At 56.9% G+C, this 16,894-nt stretch overlaps 1 protein-coding gene across 1 annotated transcript; it reads right to left on the reverse strand.

The window, feature by feature from the left end:
- Positions 1–4,638: 4,638 nt before the first annotated feature.
- On the reverse strand, positions 4,639–16,525 carry IGSF10 (immunoglobulin superfamily member 10; the record flags this gene model as incomplete). The annotated part of the gene is made up of 9 exons (XM_083868235.1): positions 4,639–6,538; positions 7,176–8,073; positions 9,162–9,394; positions 10,982–11,191; positions 11,513–12,841; positions 12,899–13,664; positions 14,182–14,572; positions 15,203–15,332; positions 16,332–16,525. 9 exons carry the CDS (start codon positions 16,523–16,525, stop codon positions 4,639–4,641), a joined length of 6,051 nt encoding a protein of 2,016 aa, XP_083724361.1.
- Between the last annotated feature and the right edge of the window lie 369 nt (positions 16,526–16,894).

A 16,894-nucleotide genomic window follows, 5' to 3' on the forward strand; every position in this document is an offset into this window, starting at 1 on the left:
AAATATAGACAGGAAATAGGGGCTCAGATGAGTTTTCTGTGTTTTGCCACAAGCCCCAGGTGTCTGCCATAGTGGAAGTTGCAAAAGCATCACTCTGAGCATCTCCAGGGCTGGTGAGTGTTGTTTCCCAAACAAGTAACTGCCTTTGGCTTGGCACAAGTTCAGCTTGTTGGCACCCTGCATTAGTAATTCAGAATGTTGACTTGCTTTGCTGAAGAAAAGCATCAGATGAATGGGAGCTGCTGCAGTTCTGTGCTGAGGAAGTTTTATCAGAGCATTCTGGGATGGCTTTAGGTTCCTGTGGCCTTGGTGCCACTGTTCTCACTGTGTTATCTCCCTGCCAGGTTCTTCCCTCTCATCCTGCCTGGGGGAGTGCTGGGGGCTGTGGCTGGTGGCCCCTGATTACACAACTGCCCACCCCAGCTCAAGGCAGGGTCCTGAAAGCTGCAGGAAAGGGGAAAAGGGCAGCACTTGGGGACATCTTCTGAGGAGAGAGACAGGACCAAGAGAGGTCTGACATTGGGGAGCCCCTGCACACAGAGCTGGAGGCTGTTTGTGCAGGAGGAGTTTGCTGAGGACTGGAGTTTGGCCTCACAAAACAATACCAGCCCCAGAGGGGGCTCAGATGTTGTCTGGTCTGACAAAATACCATTGGTTGCAGAGGAAGGAATGTGGCAGCTTTGTGACCCCCCTGCTGGGGCTGCTTTGCAGTTTGGTGCTGGGGAGTGTCAGGGATGTAAAGGAACAGGCAGAGCACTTGTATCTTCCCTCCCGTGGCTGTAGGAGATTTCCCTGCTGTTAATGTCCCACCACCGTCATGTCACTTGCTTCCTGTTGGGAATTCAGCTTAGGCTCATCTCCAGCTCCAAATGTATGAGAATTTTAATTACTTAATGGTTATTGATTTTTCCTTCAGTAAAATATTCATCCATGATGACTGAAATGTGTTTGCACTTCCCTGTGGTTACATTAGACATTCTGGTTAACCAAGTCCATGCTGGAATTCTAGAGCAAGTCTGGCAGCTCTTGTTCTAATCAGAGCCTTTAGGGGAAACTTCCTTGGGACCTACTTGAGGCACGGATTAGAAACTTCAGCTGCCTTGTCTGCACCCAAATGACACCCCTGGTTAGACAAAGCAGTCTCTGGATGATCTGCTGTGCTCCTGGCCAGGCTTCAGGTGTGGGGGCAGCTCCTGCTCCCCCAGGCCCCCCGAGCTGGGGGATCTCAGTGACAGCTGCTGCAGCTGGGCTGGCTCTGCCCCCCTGGAGAAAGGTCTGCAATGGTCCTCAGGGCCTCTGCCAGGCTTTAATCGACTAAAACAGAAACAGACACAGACGCAGCAGTGCCAATTCAGGGGAAAGAGTGCAGACAAAACAAGGAAGGGACTGAGGATGGGAAGTATCAAAATAACTCCACTATTGAAGTGCTGTGTTTGCTTCTCCTGCAGCGTGTCCCTGCTGAGGCAGCAGCCTGTCCTGTCCCTGGGGCTCACTTGCCTTCAGGGGCAGGATGAGCACAGGGAAGGGCTCCTCACAGCCCTGCACAATCAGGTTACTCAGGTAAGACAAGCACAGAGCCATGAGCACCCTGTGTCAGGTGCGGGTGTGTCAGCAGTTCTGTGTGTGTGTGATGGGGCAAACCCAGGAAAATGACAGTGCTGTGCCAAGAGGAGCAGTCCCAGGAGGGGAAAATGAGGAGTCTTGTTTCCTCCTTGGAGTGTGGATACACCTTTTCTCCTAAATTTGTTACAGAGAAATGGAACGGACTGGAGTCTGATTTCAGCTCTTTCTAGGAAAAACAATCAAGCTGTTGTGCCAAGACCGTGTCTTCCCAGTGTCTTGCTTGATCCTGGAAAGTTTTTATAAGTTTAAACCTGTCCTCCTTTAGGAAAACCCATCACCCTCTCCAGCTGCCACAGAGTAAGAGTTTTGCATTTTGTAAAAAGCAACATCCCTGGTCCCAGCCTGGCCACTGCCTGCAGCTCCGCTTTGTGTCTCTCGAGGTACTCCCAGCCTCTGCTCCCTGTGCTCCAAACTTCTGCCCCAGCAGCTCCCTCAGACTGGGCACACCAGTGCCCAGAGCAGGGCTTGTGCCTCCCTTCTCTCAGTTAATTCCTGTCAGCTGCTGTGACATGAGAATTGGTACCCTGGGTATTTCCCAAATTCCCCCTCAGCTCAGGTCCAGGAGTGCTGGGGGTCCTCCTCAATGGGACACTCACTTCAGACCTGTCAAACCTCTCCCAGGGAGGGCCTGGGGAGAACAAAAGGGCTTCCATGGATTCAGTGAGGAAATTAAAAGGAAGTGTCATGTATGTCATTTTCAGCATTTCCTTTGAACTGCTTTCTGTGCTCATCTTTTCATCCTGTCATTCCTAGTGCCTGGGAGAGGCTCTTGGAAAAAGGGGACAGACTGAAACATTCCTAGTGGTAACAAGGAGAAATAGAAGAAAACAAAAATACACAAATGTGGGTGTGGGAGGAGATTTCTAGGATTTTCTTCACATTTGATTAAAATTGGGAACCCTGCAAGACACTCAGTTACTTTTATTCATGTTTGGGACACTAGACTTGTATTATGTACTTTCTACGTTGCATTTAAAGAGGAGATGAAAAGAAAACTCATGTTCTTCAAACAAAGAGAAAAGCCCAAAAACCTGGCACAGCCACTTGCTTAAATTTAGTAAAAGTACAAGGAAATGATTCATGCAGAAAGTGGATGTTTTCTAATAGTGAAAGCAGCGTGGTGCTGTGTCCTGTGCCCGTGTCTGTCTGTCTCTCTGTCTGGGGTGGGTTTGCTCCCCAGGAGGAGCTGGGGACAAGGGCTGTGACAGCATCAATGGGGCCTGGCAGCTGCTGCCACTGCCCGGCCGACGTGGGGCACTGTCACCTGTGGGGCACTGTCACCTGGGGTATTGTCACCTGGGACACGGTCACCTGTGGGACATGGTCACCTGTGGGGCACTGTCACCTGGGACATTGTCACCTGGGACATTGTTACCTGGGGTATTGTCACCAGTGGGACATGGTCATCTGTGGGGCACTATCACCTGCGGGACACTGTCACCTGTGGGACATGGTCACCTGTGGGGCACTGTCACCTGGGGTATTGTCACCTGTGGGGCACTGTCACCTCTAGGGCACTGTCACCTGTGGGACATGGTCACCTGTGGGGCACTGTCACCTGTGACACTGTCACCTATGGGACACGGTCACCAGTGGGGCACTGTCACCTGTGGGACATGGTCACCTGTGGGGCATGGTCACCTGTGGGACACTGTCACCTGTGGGACACGGTCACCAGTGGGACACTGTCACCTGTGGGACACGGTCACCTGTAGGGCACTGTCACTTGGGACATTGTCACCTGTGGGACATTGTCACCTGTAGGGCACTGTCACCTGGGATATTGTCACCAGTGGGGACACTGTCCCCCGTGTGCCGGTTGGTGCCTTTGCCTGAGCTCAGCAGTTCCAGCAGCCTGGCAGCCAGGGGATTACACAAGGTGTTTGGAGTGAAGGATTTGGTTTCAGACAGGGAAAAGATGCTGAAGTCGTGTAAAACCCTGACAGTGCCCTCAGTAAGCAGCAGGATTTGCTGAGCAAAGCTCAGGCAGTTCCTGCAGCGCCCACGGAGTCGTTTGGGTACAGGATTACTCCAGTGTAATCCAAAAATCACTCCATTAAAGCATTTAGAAGCACATGAGTTTTCACTGGGTCTAATGACAAAAAAAAATTAGGAGGAAGATCTGTAAGGCTGAGAGAGCAGAGATGGATGGGAGGTGCTGAGTTTTGTGCTAACTTAATTTGCTTCTTAAACCTACCTGGCTGCTCAGTTGAGGAATCACAATTCTAAACTGAGATTCAAATTGATGTCATTTTTATTGTCTTGAGAAATCTTTGAAAAAATGCTTTTGTGACAATAATAAGGTGCTGGAGGGATTCTGCACCCAGTCTGTGAGCATTGGCCCAGCAGTGCTGAGCAGAGTTTCCTCTCCTGTTCCAAACTGAGCTGTTGTGTGTCCTCCCACAGCTCTGCAGAAAAGACTGGGCTATTAAAAATACTTCACTACTTCTTACATCATCGGATATTTATTTTAAAAACATACTAAATATCAAAACACATGAAGAAGATAATCTGCATCCCAATGGAGCTGCTCTTTGGTTCCCAGGTGTCCTTGCCCTCTCTGCCCTTGCCTGTGACAGTCACACAGGGTGGGCAGTATTGAATTTATTGAACTGTGTCTGTACAAGAGTTCTCTGGGCACATTTCCACAGAGTGACCACGTTTGATAGTCAGTGTTTGCTGTTGCTTTGCAGAGCAGAAGTGCCTGGATTTTGCTTTCTGAAAGTCTCCTGAACGTGGAGAGAACCAAGGGCAGTGAATTCTGCTCGAGCTGATTTCCCCCTCCTCTCTCCTTCTCGCACCCACTGCAGACTGAGCTCTGTGGGTGGTTCAGGCACTCACCTGCTGTGGTGGGGGCCACTGCAGGGATGGCCCAGCCCTGTGAGCCCGTGTCCCCCATTCCCGCAGTGTCTGTGCTCAGAGGACGTGCAGATGGGTGACCGCGGTGTCAGTGCCCAGGGTGCTCCAGCCCAGCCCAGAGCAGCCCGTGTCCCCCATTCCCGCAGTGCCTGTGGCTCACAGGACGTGCAGATGTGTGACCGCGGTGTCGGTGCCCAGGGGATTCCTGGCCGTGCACCTGTACACGCCGGGACGGGGGCTCTGCAGGAGCAGGGTCCCCGTGGGGTGGAGCAGCTCGCCCCCCGAGCCCCGGCCCCGGTGAGCCGTGGAGAGCGTGGAGCGGTCGGGTAACTCCCAGGAGATGTCGGGTTTGGGGATGCCCAGCACGACGCAGTGGAGCTGCACCGCTGCCCCCGGCACGGTGTGGAGGGCCGGGGGGGCTCTGCCCACGATCCGCGGGGCGTAGGCGGTCACCGAGACGGGGACGGTGAGAGAGGAGTCCCCGGCATCGTTGTGGGCCCTGCAGAGGTAAGTCCCGCTGTCCTGGGCCTCGGCAGCCCGGATGAGCAGGGTGCCGTTCTCCAGCAGCACGAACCGCCCGCGGAGCTGCGGCCGGCCCAGCACTCGGCCCCCGGGCAGGGTCCACTCCACCCGGGGCCTGGGGCTGCCCTCGGCCGCGCAGTGCAGGGCCAGGGGCTCCCCGCTGACCCCCCTCAGCGGCCCTGCCGGCCGGGAGAGGATACTGGGCTTCTGGGCGAGCTCCAGGAGCAGCAGCTTCTCGATGTAGCCCACCTGGTTCCGGGCGGAGCAGCGGTACCGCCCGGCCTGGGCCCGCCCGGGGCTGGGGATTGTCAGGGTCCCGTCGGCTCCTGTGGAAAACTGGGCTGTCCTGACGCTGCTGGGGAACCAGGTGCCATTGGGCAGCATCCAGCTGATGTCCGGGGGAGGGTTCCCATCCACGGAGCAGTTCAGGGTGATGCTCTGCCCGGGTTTTGCTATGATTTTTTCATTGAAAGGGTTTTTGAACATTGGTCTCCGCAGCATCTCTGTGACTTCCAGCTGCACCACCAGCACGGACTCCCCCCCATCGTTACGGGCCACACAGATAAAATCCCCCCTGTCTGAGGGCCTGATGTTCCGAATCTCCAGTGTCCCGTTTTTGTGCACCACGATCCTGCTGCCGTAATACGGGGCCGTGAGGAAGATGTTATCAGGCATGATCCACATCACCTGGGGAGGAGGTGTCCCCTCTGCCCGGCACTCGATGTGCTTCTTCGAGTGCCTCACTGCCGTCACCTTCATGATGGTTCTGTTCCTGTGTAACCCATTGATGGTGGGGGGCCTGGCGGCCACCTCCAGCCTGTACAGTTTGGAGTCCTCCCCTCCAGGGTTCCTGGCCAGGCACAGGTACTGCCCGGCGTCCAGAGGGCTGGCCTGGCTGATGGACAGAGAGCCATTGGCGTGCAGGGACAGCCGGCCTGAGGACGAGGACAGCACCTCCCTGGAGGGCAGCAGCCAGGAGATGTGTGCCCTGGGCTCCCCAGCAGCCTCACAGTCCAGCAGGGCCGTGTCTCCGGCAGTGACAGTAACCTGTGTCCTGTCACTGTGCTTTATTCGAGGGGCCGCCACAACCACCGTGACGTGGACCTTCATCTCGTCCCTCCCCAGGGTGTTCTGGGCGTAGCAGGTGTAGTCTCCCCCCTCTGCCACCCCTGCCCTGCTGAGCTGCAGGGTGCCGTTGTGGAAGAGGATGTACCCGCGGGCCCTGTGCCCGCCGTCGTCCCCCAGCATGGCGTTGTTCACCACGGTCCCGTCGGGCAGCCCCCAGGAGATCTCCGGGGTGGGCGAGCCCGAGGCCTTGCAGTCCACCCTGAAATCCTTCCCGTAGGGCACCAGCTTCTTGAGCTGCTGTTTGTGGTCGATCTTGGCTGGTCTCATGGCGATGCTGACTTTCATCAGTATCAGGTCGTCCCCCATTCTGTTTCTGGCCACGCACAGATAGTCACCTGCGTCCTTCTCTGTCACCGCCTCGATAGCCAGGGATCCATTGGGGTAGACGTGGATCCGGCTTCCCATCCTGTTGTGGGGAGAGAGAGAGAGGAAAAGAGTTATGGGAACAAGTGCTGGGGGGAATATTGAGCCCTGGAGGGGCTGGGTGTGTTAACAGCACAATACAACACACAAGCTCTTTCCAAGGGCAGTGTGCCCACAGCCCCTGCCCGCCCAGTGTGTCCCACCCTGATGTCACTGTCACTTGTGGTGCTGTGGGGATGTGACTGACTCTGCTGGGAACACCCTGGGCTGGGGCTGTCTCTGTAAGGAGGAGGTGGGGTGTTACTGTGGGGACACCCCCAAAGGCGGATGTGGCAGAGATGAAAGAAACCCCTCCCTCCTGAGCTCTGCTCCACAAATCTGGCACGAGTGACTTCCCCTCCTCTAAACTGGCAGCACTCAGCCAGTGCACCATGACAGCAGTTATTAATTCAAATATGACTTGTGCCTGTTTTGAGACCTCACCCACTTATGGCAATGGATGTGATCTGTTATTGGGTCTGTTATTATATTAGATTAGAACAGATGTTTCACTGCTGTTAAACACTTAAAAATCGGTTTAGTTCACAGTGGTTTAGTGCTGTAACAGGCTCTTACCTGAGCACCACAGGGGACAGAGTTTGAAACTCCGCCAAAGAGGCGGAGGAAAAAAAGTGTCATACCTGTGCCACTGGTCCACAAGAGCCTTGGAGGGCAACCTCCAGATTATCCTGGGCTGGGGCTCCCCGCTCGCCGTGCAGTTCAGCAGCAGCCTGTCCCCGAAGTTCAGGCGGGTCAGCTCCCGGGAGGCGCTGGCTATCCTGGGCAGGGTGTCCGTGCCCCGCACGGCCAGGGTGACCACCCGCCTGTCGGAGCCGGTGGAGCTGGTGGCGATGCACTCGTAGGTGCCGCTGTCGGCGGGGTCCAGCCTGGCCAGGACCAGGGTCCCGTTGGGGAGCACGACCAGCCCCGGGCGGACCCTCTGCAGGGGTTTCACGGCGGTGCCGTCCGGGAGCACCCAGTGCAGGCTGGGCTGGGGCCGGCCCCGCACGGAGCAGGGCAGGCTCAGGCCGTGCCCCGCCAGCCCCGCCACGCTCTGTCTCTTCTCCTCCAGCACCGCGGGAGGCGCCGCCACCACCTGCAGCCTCAGGGCCAGCGAGGCGCTGCCCGCGGGGCTCTCGGCCAGGCACCGGTACAGCCCCCGGTCAGAGATGGACACATCCCGGATAAGCAGCGTCCCGTCCGGCCGCACCTCCGCCCTGCCGGGGCCCGGGGAGGAGCCCGGGGCCAGGCGGGTGCCGTCGGGCAGGAGCCAGGCGATGCGGGGCGCGGGGCGGCCCCGGGCCCGGCACGGCAGCGCCGCCGTGTCCCCGGAGTGCGCGGTCAGCGGGCGGGCCCCGGCGATGTGGGGGGGCTCGGCCAGCACGGCCAGGGTGACCAGGAGCCGGGCCGTGCCCAGGGGGCTGCCCGCCGTGCACAGGTACTGCCCGCCGTGCTGCGGGCCCGCCCGGGGGATCCACAGGCTCCCGTTGGGCAGCGCCGCCCAGACACCGGCACCGCCCGGAGCCGCCGCGTCGCCTCCTGCGGGACAGGGACAGGGACAGGGACAGGGACAGGGACGGGGACAGAGACAGGGACAGGGACAGGGACAGGGACGGGGACAGAGACAGGGACAGGGACAGAGACAGGGACAGGGACAGGGACAGGGACAGGGACAGGACAGGGACAGGGACAGGGACAGGGACAGGGACAGGGACAGGGACAGGGGCAGGGACAGGACAGGGACGGGGACAGGGACAGGGACAGGGACAGGGGCAGGGACAGGACAGGGACGGGGACAGGGACAGGGACAGGACAGGGACAGGGACAGGGACAGGGACAGGGACAGGACAGGGACAGGGGCAGGGACAGGGGCAGGGACAGGGACAGGAGCAGGGACAGTGACATGGGCAGGGACAGGGACAGGGACAGAGACAGGGACAGGGACAGGGACAGGGACAGGGACACGGTCACAGCCTGTCACAGCCTGTCACAACACGGCCTGTCACAGCACAGCCCACCTCCTCCTTGTCCCCAGTCCTCCTCCTTATCCCCAGCCCCAAACACCCTGTCCTGCTCTGCCCAAATAACCGAGACAACAGTGATAAACCATTAAGAAATCAGAGGATTTTGCATATAGATTGACAAAGCTTCAACGCAAGAATGAGGCTGAATCTCCTGCAGAGACAAAGTTTGGATAAAGCAGATGGGGCTCTGCAATGCAAACCTGGCACAGCTGTAACTCGATTTGAGTGGGTTTTACCACTTTTTTTTTTTTTTTTTTTTTTTTTTTTTTTTCTTTTTCTTTTTCTTTTTTTTTTTTTTTTTTTTTTCACTTGTCTCACTGCTCTGGAATAGCAGGTATTGTACAATAAATACTGAACTCTTCCCACAATAAGCAAGGAATTATAAGTAACCATAGACTTGGTTTTTTTAAAAAAATCATTTCACTAAAGAGCTGTTCCAGAATCAGCACTAAGGTGCTCCAGTGAGTCTCTGTCACTGTTTCCAAGTTTACCTTTCACTAATATTTCACAGTACTCTGAAATGGAGCAATGCTTGAGTTTGGAACACAGAAGAGGTGACAGGACTAATGGAAGAGAAATTCCAGAGAGGTTTATCAAACTCACCTGATGATATCCTGGTCCACTGTATGGTTGGAGGGGGGTTCCCAGTAGCTTCACAAGGAATAAGAGCATCCGAATCTGCCAGCACAGTGAAAGCAGCCAGATTCCCTCCAGCTATTCTGGGCTTTGAGAAATGGTTTCTGCTCACAGAACCCGAGGTGGTGGCACTGGGGATGGTGGTGGTGTCTGGATCCTGTGGCCTTCCAGCCCAGGCACTGACAGAGCTGTGCTTGTCCCTTCCCCACGGAGATGGGACCTGTGGTGGCTGCAGTGTGCTCCCCCTCTCTGTGCCCCGGGGAGGTGGCCTGGGCTGGAGCTGGCCTTGTCCCCGTGGGGGCCAGGGGGCTCTCGGGGTGGCTGCAGGCAGGGCTGGGGCCGGGGCTGGCCCAGGGGGGGGATGCCAGGGGCTGATCTCTTCATCAGGAGCAGTGACTGCAGCAGGAGCACTTGGCACGGCTCTGGCTGGCAGGGTGGGCTGTGCTGCCTGTTTGTCCTGGACAGCTCCCTCCTCCAGCTCCAGGTCGGGTGTTTCCCCTGCTGTAGCAGTGGCAGTGATGGGCAGGGCAGGTCCTGGCCCTGGCGTGGCAGTGGCAGTGATGGGCAGGGCAGGTCCTGGCCCTGGCGTGGCAGTGGCAGTGATGGGCTGGGCAGGTCCTGGCCCTGCCGTGGCACTGACTGCAGCAGGCTGGGCACGCGGGGCACTGGGGGGCTCATCCGGCCATGGTGAGGTTTGGGGGCCCGTGGTGGGGATCTGGGCAGGACCAGCAGCTGGTGATGTGGCCAGCTGGGTGTTCCCCTGTGTCATTGTAGTGGTTTGGGGTGCCATGGTGGGGCTCTGAGCAGTCACACTGCCAGGCAGGGATGTTGCTGGCTGGGTGTCCCTCCAGGTGCCCGGGGTTGCTGCCCTGGGGCTGTCAGGGGTCCCCAGTGCTGCTGTTTTGGTCCTGGACGCTGCACTGGAGCTCCCAGGGAGAGGCTTTGCAGGTGCAAGGCTTGGGAGCACGGCTGGTGGTGTGAGAGCTGCCCCAGTGGGGGTGGCTGTGCTGGCTGCAGGGATGGCTGCAGTGCTGTGGGCTGCAGGGCTGTGGGCTGCAGGGCTGGCTGCAGGGCTGGCTGCAGGGCTGTGGGCTGCAGGGCTGGCTGCAGGGGTGGCTGCAGTGCTGAGGGCTGCAGGGGTGGCTGCAGGGGTGGCTGCAGGGCTGGCTGCAGGGGTGGCTGCAGTGCTGAGGGCTGCAGGGGTGGCTGCAGGGCTGGCTGCAGGGGTGGCTGCAGTGCTGAGGGCTGCAGGGGTGGCTGCAGGGGTGGCTGCAGGGGTGGCTGCAGGGCTGTGGGCTGCAGGGCTGGCTGCAGGGGTGGCTGCAGGGGTGGCTGCAGGGGTGGCTGCAGTGCTGTGGGCTGCAGCACCACGCTGTGGGACAAGGGTTTTAGGCCTCTTCCTCCTGTGTCCTCTCCTTCCTCCTACTCTGAGCATTTTACCTTTGCTGACTCTGGTGTCGGTTTGAGGAGCTGTTGGCTTCAGCCCCATGGCACCCAACCCTCTGTCTGCAGCAGTGCCAGTGTCCTTTGCAGTGACAGAGGCGACTGTGGCAGCAGCTTTTTGCCTTGCACTGCGTTTCTTTTCCTCTTCCCTGAGGAATGCTGTGTTTTGGTGGGTACCCAGGGGGTGCTCCAATGGCAAATCCCTGCTGGAGGGGGAGGACTGGGCTGCTCCTGGGGTAAAGGGATTGACAGAATTGCTGAAGTCATTTGAGGTTGGTACATTTGGTACATGGTTGCCATTCAGTTGAACACCTGTAGCCCTGGCTGTGCTTCCTCTGGCAGACCCTGGCCTCCCAAAATTGTGTCGGTGCTCCTTCATACCTGGGACATATCCTGGTCTAACGAGTCTTCTCCGACTGGGAATCTTCCTTCGTCTCCCTTGGTGCTGCTGGAGCTGGGGTGGGCGAGTTGGAACATTCTGGACAACCCAAATCTGCTGACGAGCAGCCAAAGTCGAGGCCAGTGGTGGATTAGGGGTTCCTCCTTTCTGAGTACTGTGAAAATAAATGGGGCCAAGTTCAGAGCTTGGTGCACTGGCTGTCCCCACAGGGACCTGATGGTCTGTTCTGGTGGAAACATTCTCAACAGGCTCAGTAAAAGTACGTGACTTGTCTGCTGTATTTTGGGGAGTTACAGCCTTGCTGGTGCCTGGGCCTGCTGTCCTGGGTGTTGTGGATGCAGATTTTAGATGCTGGTTATTACTTTCCCCAGAATAAATTGACTTTTGCCCAGCAGGGAAAGGTGTGGATGTTCCACTTGGTACAGTTGGTTGTTTCACCCCGTTTGCTGATATTTGACTCAAATCAGATCTTTGCCATGACTCTGTAGGTTTTGGAGGAGTTTGCAGCCTTTTGCTGGCAGGTGGCACAGGGTGTGGAGGAGGCGAGGGCAGGGCAGTTAAGGGCTCTGGGAGCAGGGGGGAGCTGCTCCAGCCAGGGGTGGGCTGTGTGGGCTCCTCGGGCCCTGCAGTGATCCTGAGCTCTGTTGCTCTCCCCAGAGCAGGGACTGGGGATCTCTCTGTCGCTGCCATCATGAATTCCTCTTCTGGAGAAATGAGATCACCAGAAGCCTCCTCCTCATCCTCGGGTCCCTCTGAGAGCTCATGGACTTGAATGGGTGGTTCTGTTGCAATTTCTCCTCGTTTATCTGTCACAGTCAGATTCCTCTTTGTTTTCTCCATCAAGGCTGCCCAGCGCTGGGGGTCAGCTCTCCTGCCCGAGGAAACAAACTGTCTCCTGTGTCCCCGGAGCCGCCTGCCCGCTCTGTCCCTGTAGGGCCGGGGAGGGGTTTTCCCGTGGCTGTTCCTGTGCCAGGAGCCCTGTGCGCCCTGGCTGGTGGCTCCTGGGCCAGCAGAGTCCCCCTGGGCTGCCGGGGTGGCCGAGGGATATCTCTGTGCTGCAGCAGAGTGCAGGAGCTCATGGCCAGAGCCCTCTTCCCCCTCTCCCCGAGCTCCGTGCTTTTCCTCCAGAGCCGTTTCATCCTGTCTCAGCAGCACCTGGAAAACCAAAAGGTCCACCCCGAACCTGTTGGCCGCCACACACCTGAAGTAGCCCAGGTCTCTCTCCGTCAGCCCCTGGATCCTCAAGGTGCCGTTGGCAAACACGTGTTTGTTCCCCGCGGAGTGACGGAGCACGGTGTGCTCAGGTAACACCCAGGTGAGGGCGGGCTCGGGGGCGGCCGTGGCGGTGCAGGGCAGGTGCAGGGTGCTGCCCAGAGCCGCGGCCAGGCGGGCCCCGTTCACCGCGCCCTGCCCCACCCGCGGCTCCAGCACGGTGACGCGGAATGTCCGCACGGCGGCGTCGCGCCGGTTGGTGCCGATGCAGTGATAGAGCCCCGAGTCAAAGACATCGGCCGCCCTGAGCGCCAGCGCCCCGCCCGCCAGGACCAGCACCCGGCCGTCCTCGCTGATGTGCGGGGCGCTCACCCTGGAGCCGTCCGCCAGCAGCCACTGCACGGCGGGGGCCGGCTCCCCCTCCGCCCGGCAGCGCAGCTCCAGGGAGCCCCCCACCAGCACCGTGTGCTCTGTGCGGGTGCTGTTCTCCCGGGGGATGCTGGCCCAGCCCGGGGAGCTGTTATCCCTGGGGATGCTGGCCCGGCCCTGCCCGTTATCCCTGGGGATGCTGGCCCAGCCCGGGCTGTTCTCCCTGGGGATGCCGGCCCAGCCCTGCCCGTTATCCCTGGGGATGCTGGCCCAGCCCTGCCCGCTCTGGGTGCTGTTCTCCCTGGGGATGCTGGCCCAGCCCTGCCCGTTATCCCTGGGGATGCCGGCCCATCCCTGCCCGCCCGGGGAGCTGTCCTGGCTGTGCACAGGGATCTCTGTGTCGGTGCAGAAGCGCAGCTGCAGCTCGCTCAGCGTGGAGCTCGTCCTGTCCAGCTGCAGGGACACCCTGCTCTGCATCAGCCAGCCCGGCTCGGCCCTCAGCTCGGCCTCGACACCGGTGAAAACTTCATCCTTCTCACTGGGGATCTGCCTGTACCTGTAGCCGACCCAAGGCACCCCGGCTGTCTGCAGGGTCTGCTCCAGTGTCAGAGGAGAGCTGCTGTACAGGGCCAGGATGCTCCAGAGCTGCTGGATGTGCCCAGAATCGATCCCACACACCAGGAGTGCTGAGAAGGAGGCTTTGAGCACTGTGCTGGAGCCGTTCTTGTCAAATGAGACGGGAGACATTTCTGTAGGTTTCTGGACGTCGCAAACCAAGTCGCCTCGGTTTCCTGCCTGGTCAGTCAGGTTCAAAACCACAGATCCTATGGGGGCTATCAGGTCCCTGGGGGACACAGAACTGAAATCCCCATCTTCTGGCACCACCAGGTCTCTGGATTTCAGGGAGTCGTGGATGACTGGCTTAGAGCAGGTGAAAGATGCAGAAGGAAGATCCACTAAACTCTTCCCAGTGTGATTTTTGGGACTAGCACAAACTGGGCACTGCTGGGCACCAGAACTTCTCTCTTTTCTGCACTTTATAACACCTGAAGGGAAGAAAACTTCAGTGAGCTCCTGTGCTACAAGTTTTAGTATTAAAAGTTACATATAGCTACTAACAAGTGGTTCTTTTGAATAAAATAAAACCAAAGGTTGAAGTGACAGGCAGCAGAGGAAGTCCTGGAGTCCCTTGAGTTCCTTGTTTTCTTTTTAAAGAATCAAGTGCAATGTGGCCCTTGCTCTTGCCAATCCCATAAAAGTTAGCTCGTTCCCTGTGGATTCTCCTGGAGCACAGAAGCTTTGGGCTGGCCAAGAAAAATTCTCCATTAAGGAAAGCTGCACTTGGGAATGCATTAATGGCACTAAATTTATTTAATCAGAGTGGCACTGATCTCTTTATCAGAGTGGTATTAATCTCTTTATCCTGATTACACACACCCACAAAAATCCCATCTTCCAGCCTTTGCTGGGAGAATAAACTGATGAATAAAGGACAATTACCTGTATCAGGAGGAGTAAGATGCTACAAGAGGATCAAAGAGCATAAAGAAAGCCCCAGCTCACCTGGTCTGTCCTGTGCCCACTGTGCAAAGCCCTGCAGGCTGCACTCACAGGACCAGGGGTTTCCGTGCAGGTAAAGGCTCTCCAGCTCTGACATGTAGGAGAACATTTCTCGTGGCAGTGAAGTCAGTGCATTGTCAGACAGAGAGATTTGCTTCAGGAAGGATATTCTGAATATTCCACTGTAGCGCAGGGTGACAAAAGTGTCTGGATGCAGCTGCTGAAGTAAATTCCCATCCAGGTGCACCAGCCTCAGGGAAGTGAGTCCATAGAAAACATTGGGATTCACAAACTCGATTTGATTGTGGTCCATGTGCAGCCGTGCCAAGCTGCTCAGGCCATAAAATACCCCCTGCTGGAGCCTTCTGACCTTATTGTAACTCATTTTTAACACCTGTTCGTGAAAAAGTAACAAATGCATAATAATAAGCCATGGTAAAGTTACAGGACCCCTGATAAATGCTGCTCTGTGTAGTGGAAGTTCTTCACCAGAGCAGGAATGCCAGAGAACTGGAGTTTCTTTAAAGAACTGAAGTGTTTATATGCAGTGTGTTAAGGTTCTGCACAGTTTGGCCTTTTTTTTTTTTTTTTTTTTTTTTTTTTCACCAAGACTAAAAGGGACAGGATTGTGCTGAAGGGAAAGGGAAATCTCAATGGAAAACAACCCTCAGAAAGCCCCAAACTGACTGTCAAATTAACAATGACAGGATTCCTTTTTCACCCACAGTAGTTGGAGCTTTGCAATCTTTCTCCTCTCTGCAGAAAGAGAGTTTTGGCTGCTCGGATACAGCTGAGGGGAATCTACCAAAGTGTTTGTCGTGCTCTTCACCCTGTACCTGAGTCCTGCCTGGGGAGGAAAGACATTTCCCATTGGGATCCTGGGTTTTGGAGGCTGTTGACTTTCATGTGAATAAGGTAAGACACAGGAAACTGAAATGCTGCAGGAGCTGCTCTCTGCCTGCCCACCAGCATCACTGAGAGTTAAATCATAACAAAGAGTAACCCCGGGTCATTTAGTTCTTACCTGCAGCGAACGTAAATCACTGAACGCCCTCTCGGGGATCACACTGATCTCATTGCTGTGCAGCATCAGTAGCTCCAGTTTCTCCAGGCCAGCAAAGTCCGTGGGGCTGAGTTTCCTCAGGCTGTTGTAGCTGCACAGGAGGGGTTTAGTCAGCCCCAGCTCACAGCTTTTAAACCCAACCAACCCAAAACGAAAGAACCCCTCTCTGGGAATGAATGACTAAAGGTAAGCAGCCCTTCCCTTGCCCAGAGGAAACCAAATCACTCCTTCATGTCACTTTTCCAGGAGAGTGTTCTGGTGTGAATTCCCAGTGGAGGGGGTGAGCCACAGCAGGCATGAAACACATCTGTCTGTCTGTGTTCACTTCAGTGAAAATTCCTTGTGTATTTTCTGCATCCACATCTGGATGGTTCAGTGGTTGTGTGTCTCAAAAGGGACACACACATCAGACAAATATTGCTGATTTGATTTGATTTAAGAGAGAAGACACTTGCTGGAAAGTGCATGAAGGGTCCAGACAAGCCTGGGTATGAGCTGTTCCCTGCTTCTTTAACCACACAGAGAACTGACCCCCCTGGAGGCTGACATGGCCAGACCAGGGAAATGTCCCTTGAACTGGGCAGATGAAAGCATAGCCCCCAACGCTGGGGGACATTTCAAGTGACAGAATCACAGGACAGGCTGTCAGAAGGACCCAGAAGGACCCAGCCCTTAAGGGAATGGCTCAAATCTAACCGTGCCCTTGGTGTTACAGCACAGCAACACCTCTGCAGATTGTAATACATGTTCTCCTTTTCCAAACCACTTCCTGAGCTCTGAACTGTCCTTTCCTGGAGAGAAATCTATTCCAGACTTCTTCCAGGTTCCATGCTACAGACACAACACATTCAGGTAATACAAATGAAAGCCAAGCTCACAACTTTCTGAAGTTCCCCTGTGCCCTGTGCTGGATCCCCCAATTCCTCCTGACTGTGGCTGCTCCTGGGCTTTGCCGCCTGTGGCTGCAGCCCCTGCAGAACACTAAACTCTCTGGACTTACCTGTCTCTGGGGTTAATTTTTAGCCCTGGACCCCGGGTTAACCCCTGCTGTGCCGGGCGGAGCGAGCGCTCCGGGCCCGAGCTCACCTACCCCAGGTTGATGCGGCGCACGTCGGGCGGGATGAGCGGGGGGACGGAGCTGAAGTAGCGGAAGGTGCAGTGGAGCTCGGCGGAGCCGGGGCAGGAGCAGGGCCGGGGACAGGCGCTGGTGGCCGGCAGGGCGGCCAGGAGGGCGGCCAGGAGGGTCCCCAGCCAGCGGGGCCGCTCCCTGAGCCAGGCCCCCATCCCGAGGGGTCCTACACGGCCATCCCCACGGCGGGCGGGTTCTGCAGGGAGAAAACACAATACACGGGTTCCTGCAGGGAAAACACACAATACACGGGTTCCTGCAGGGAAAACACACAATACACGGGTTCCTGCAGGGAAAACACACAATACACGGGTTCCTGCAGGGCAGGGAGAGAGCAGAGCACACGGGTTCCTGCAGGGAGAACACACCACACACGGGCTGTGCAGGGCAGGGAGAGAACACACCACACACGGGCTGTGCAGGGCAGGAGAACACACCACACACGGGCTGTGCAGGGAGAACAGAACACACCACACACGGGCTGTGCAGGGCAGACAGAACGCACCACACACGGGCTGTGCAGG

Source organism: Zosterops lateralis, assembly GCF_965231275.1.
Source record: "Zosterops lateralis genome assembly, chromosome: 10".
Classification (NCBI taxonomy): domain Eukaryota; kingdom Metazoa; phylum Chordata; class Aves; order Passeriformes; family Zosteropidae; genus Zosterops; species Zosterops lateralis.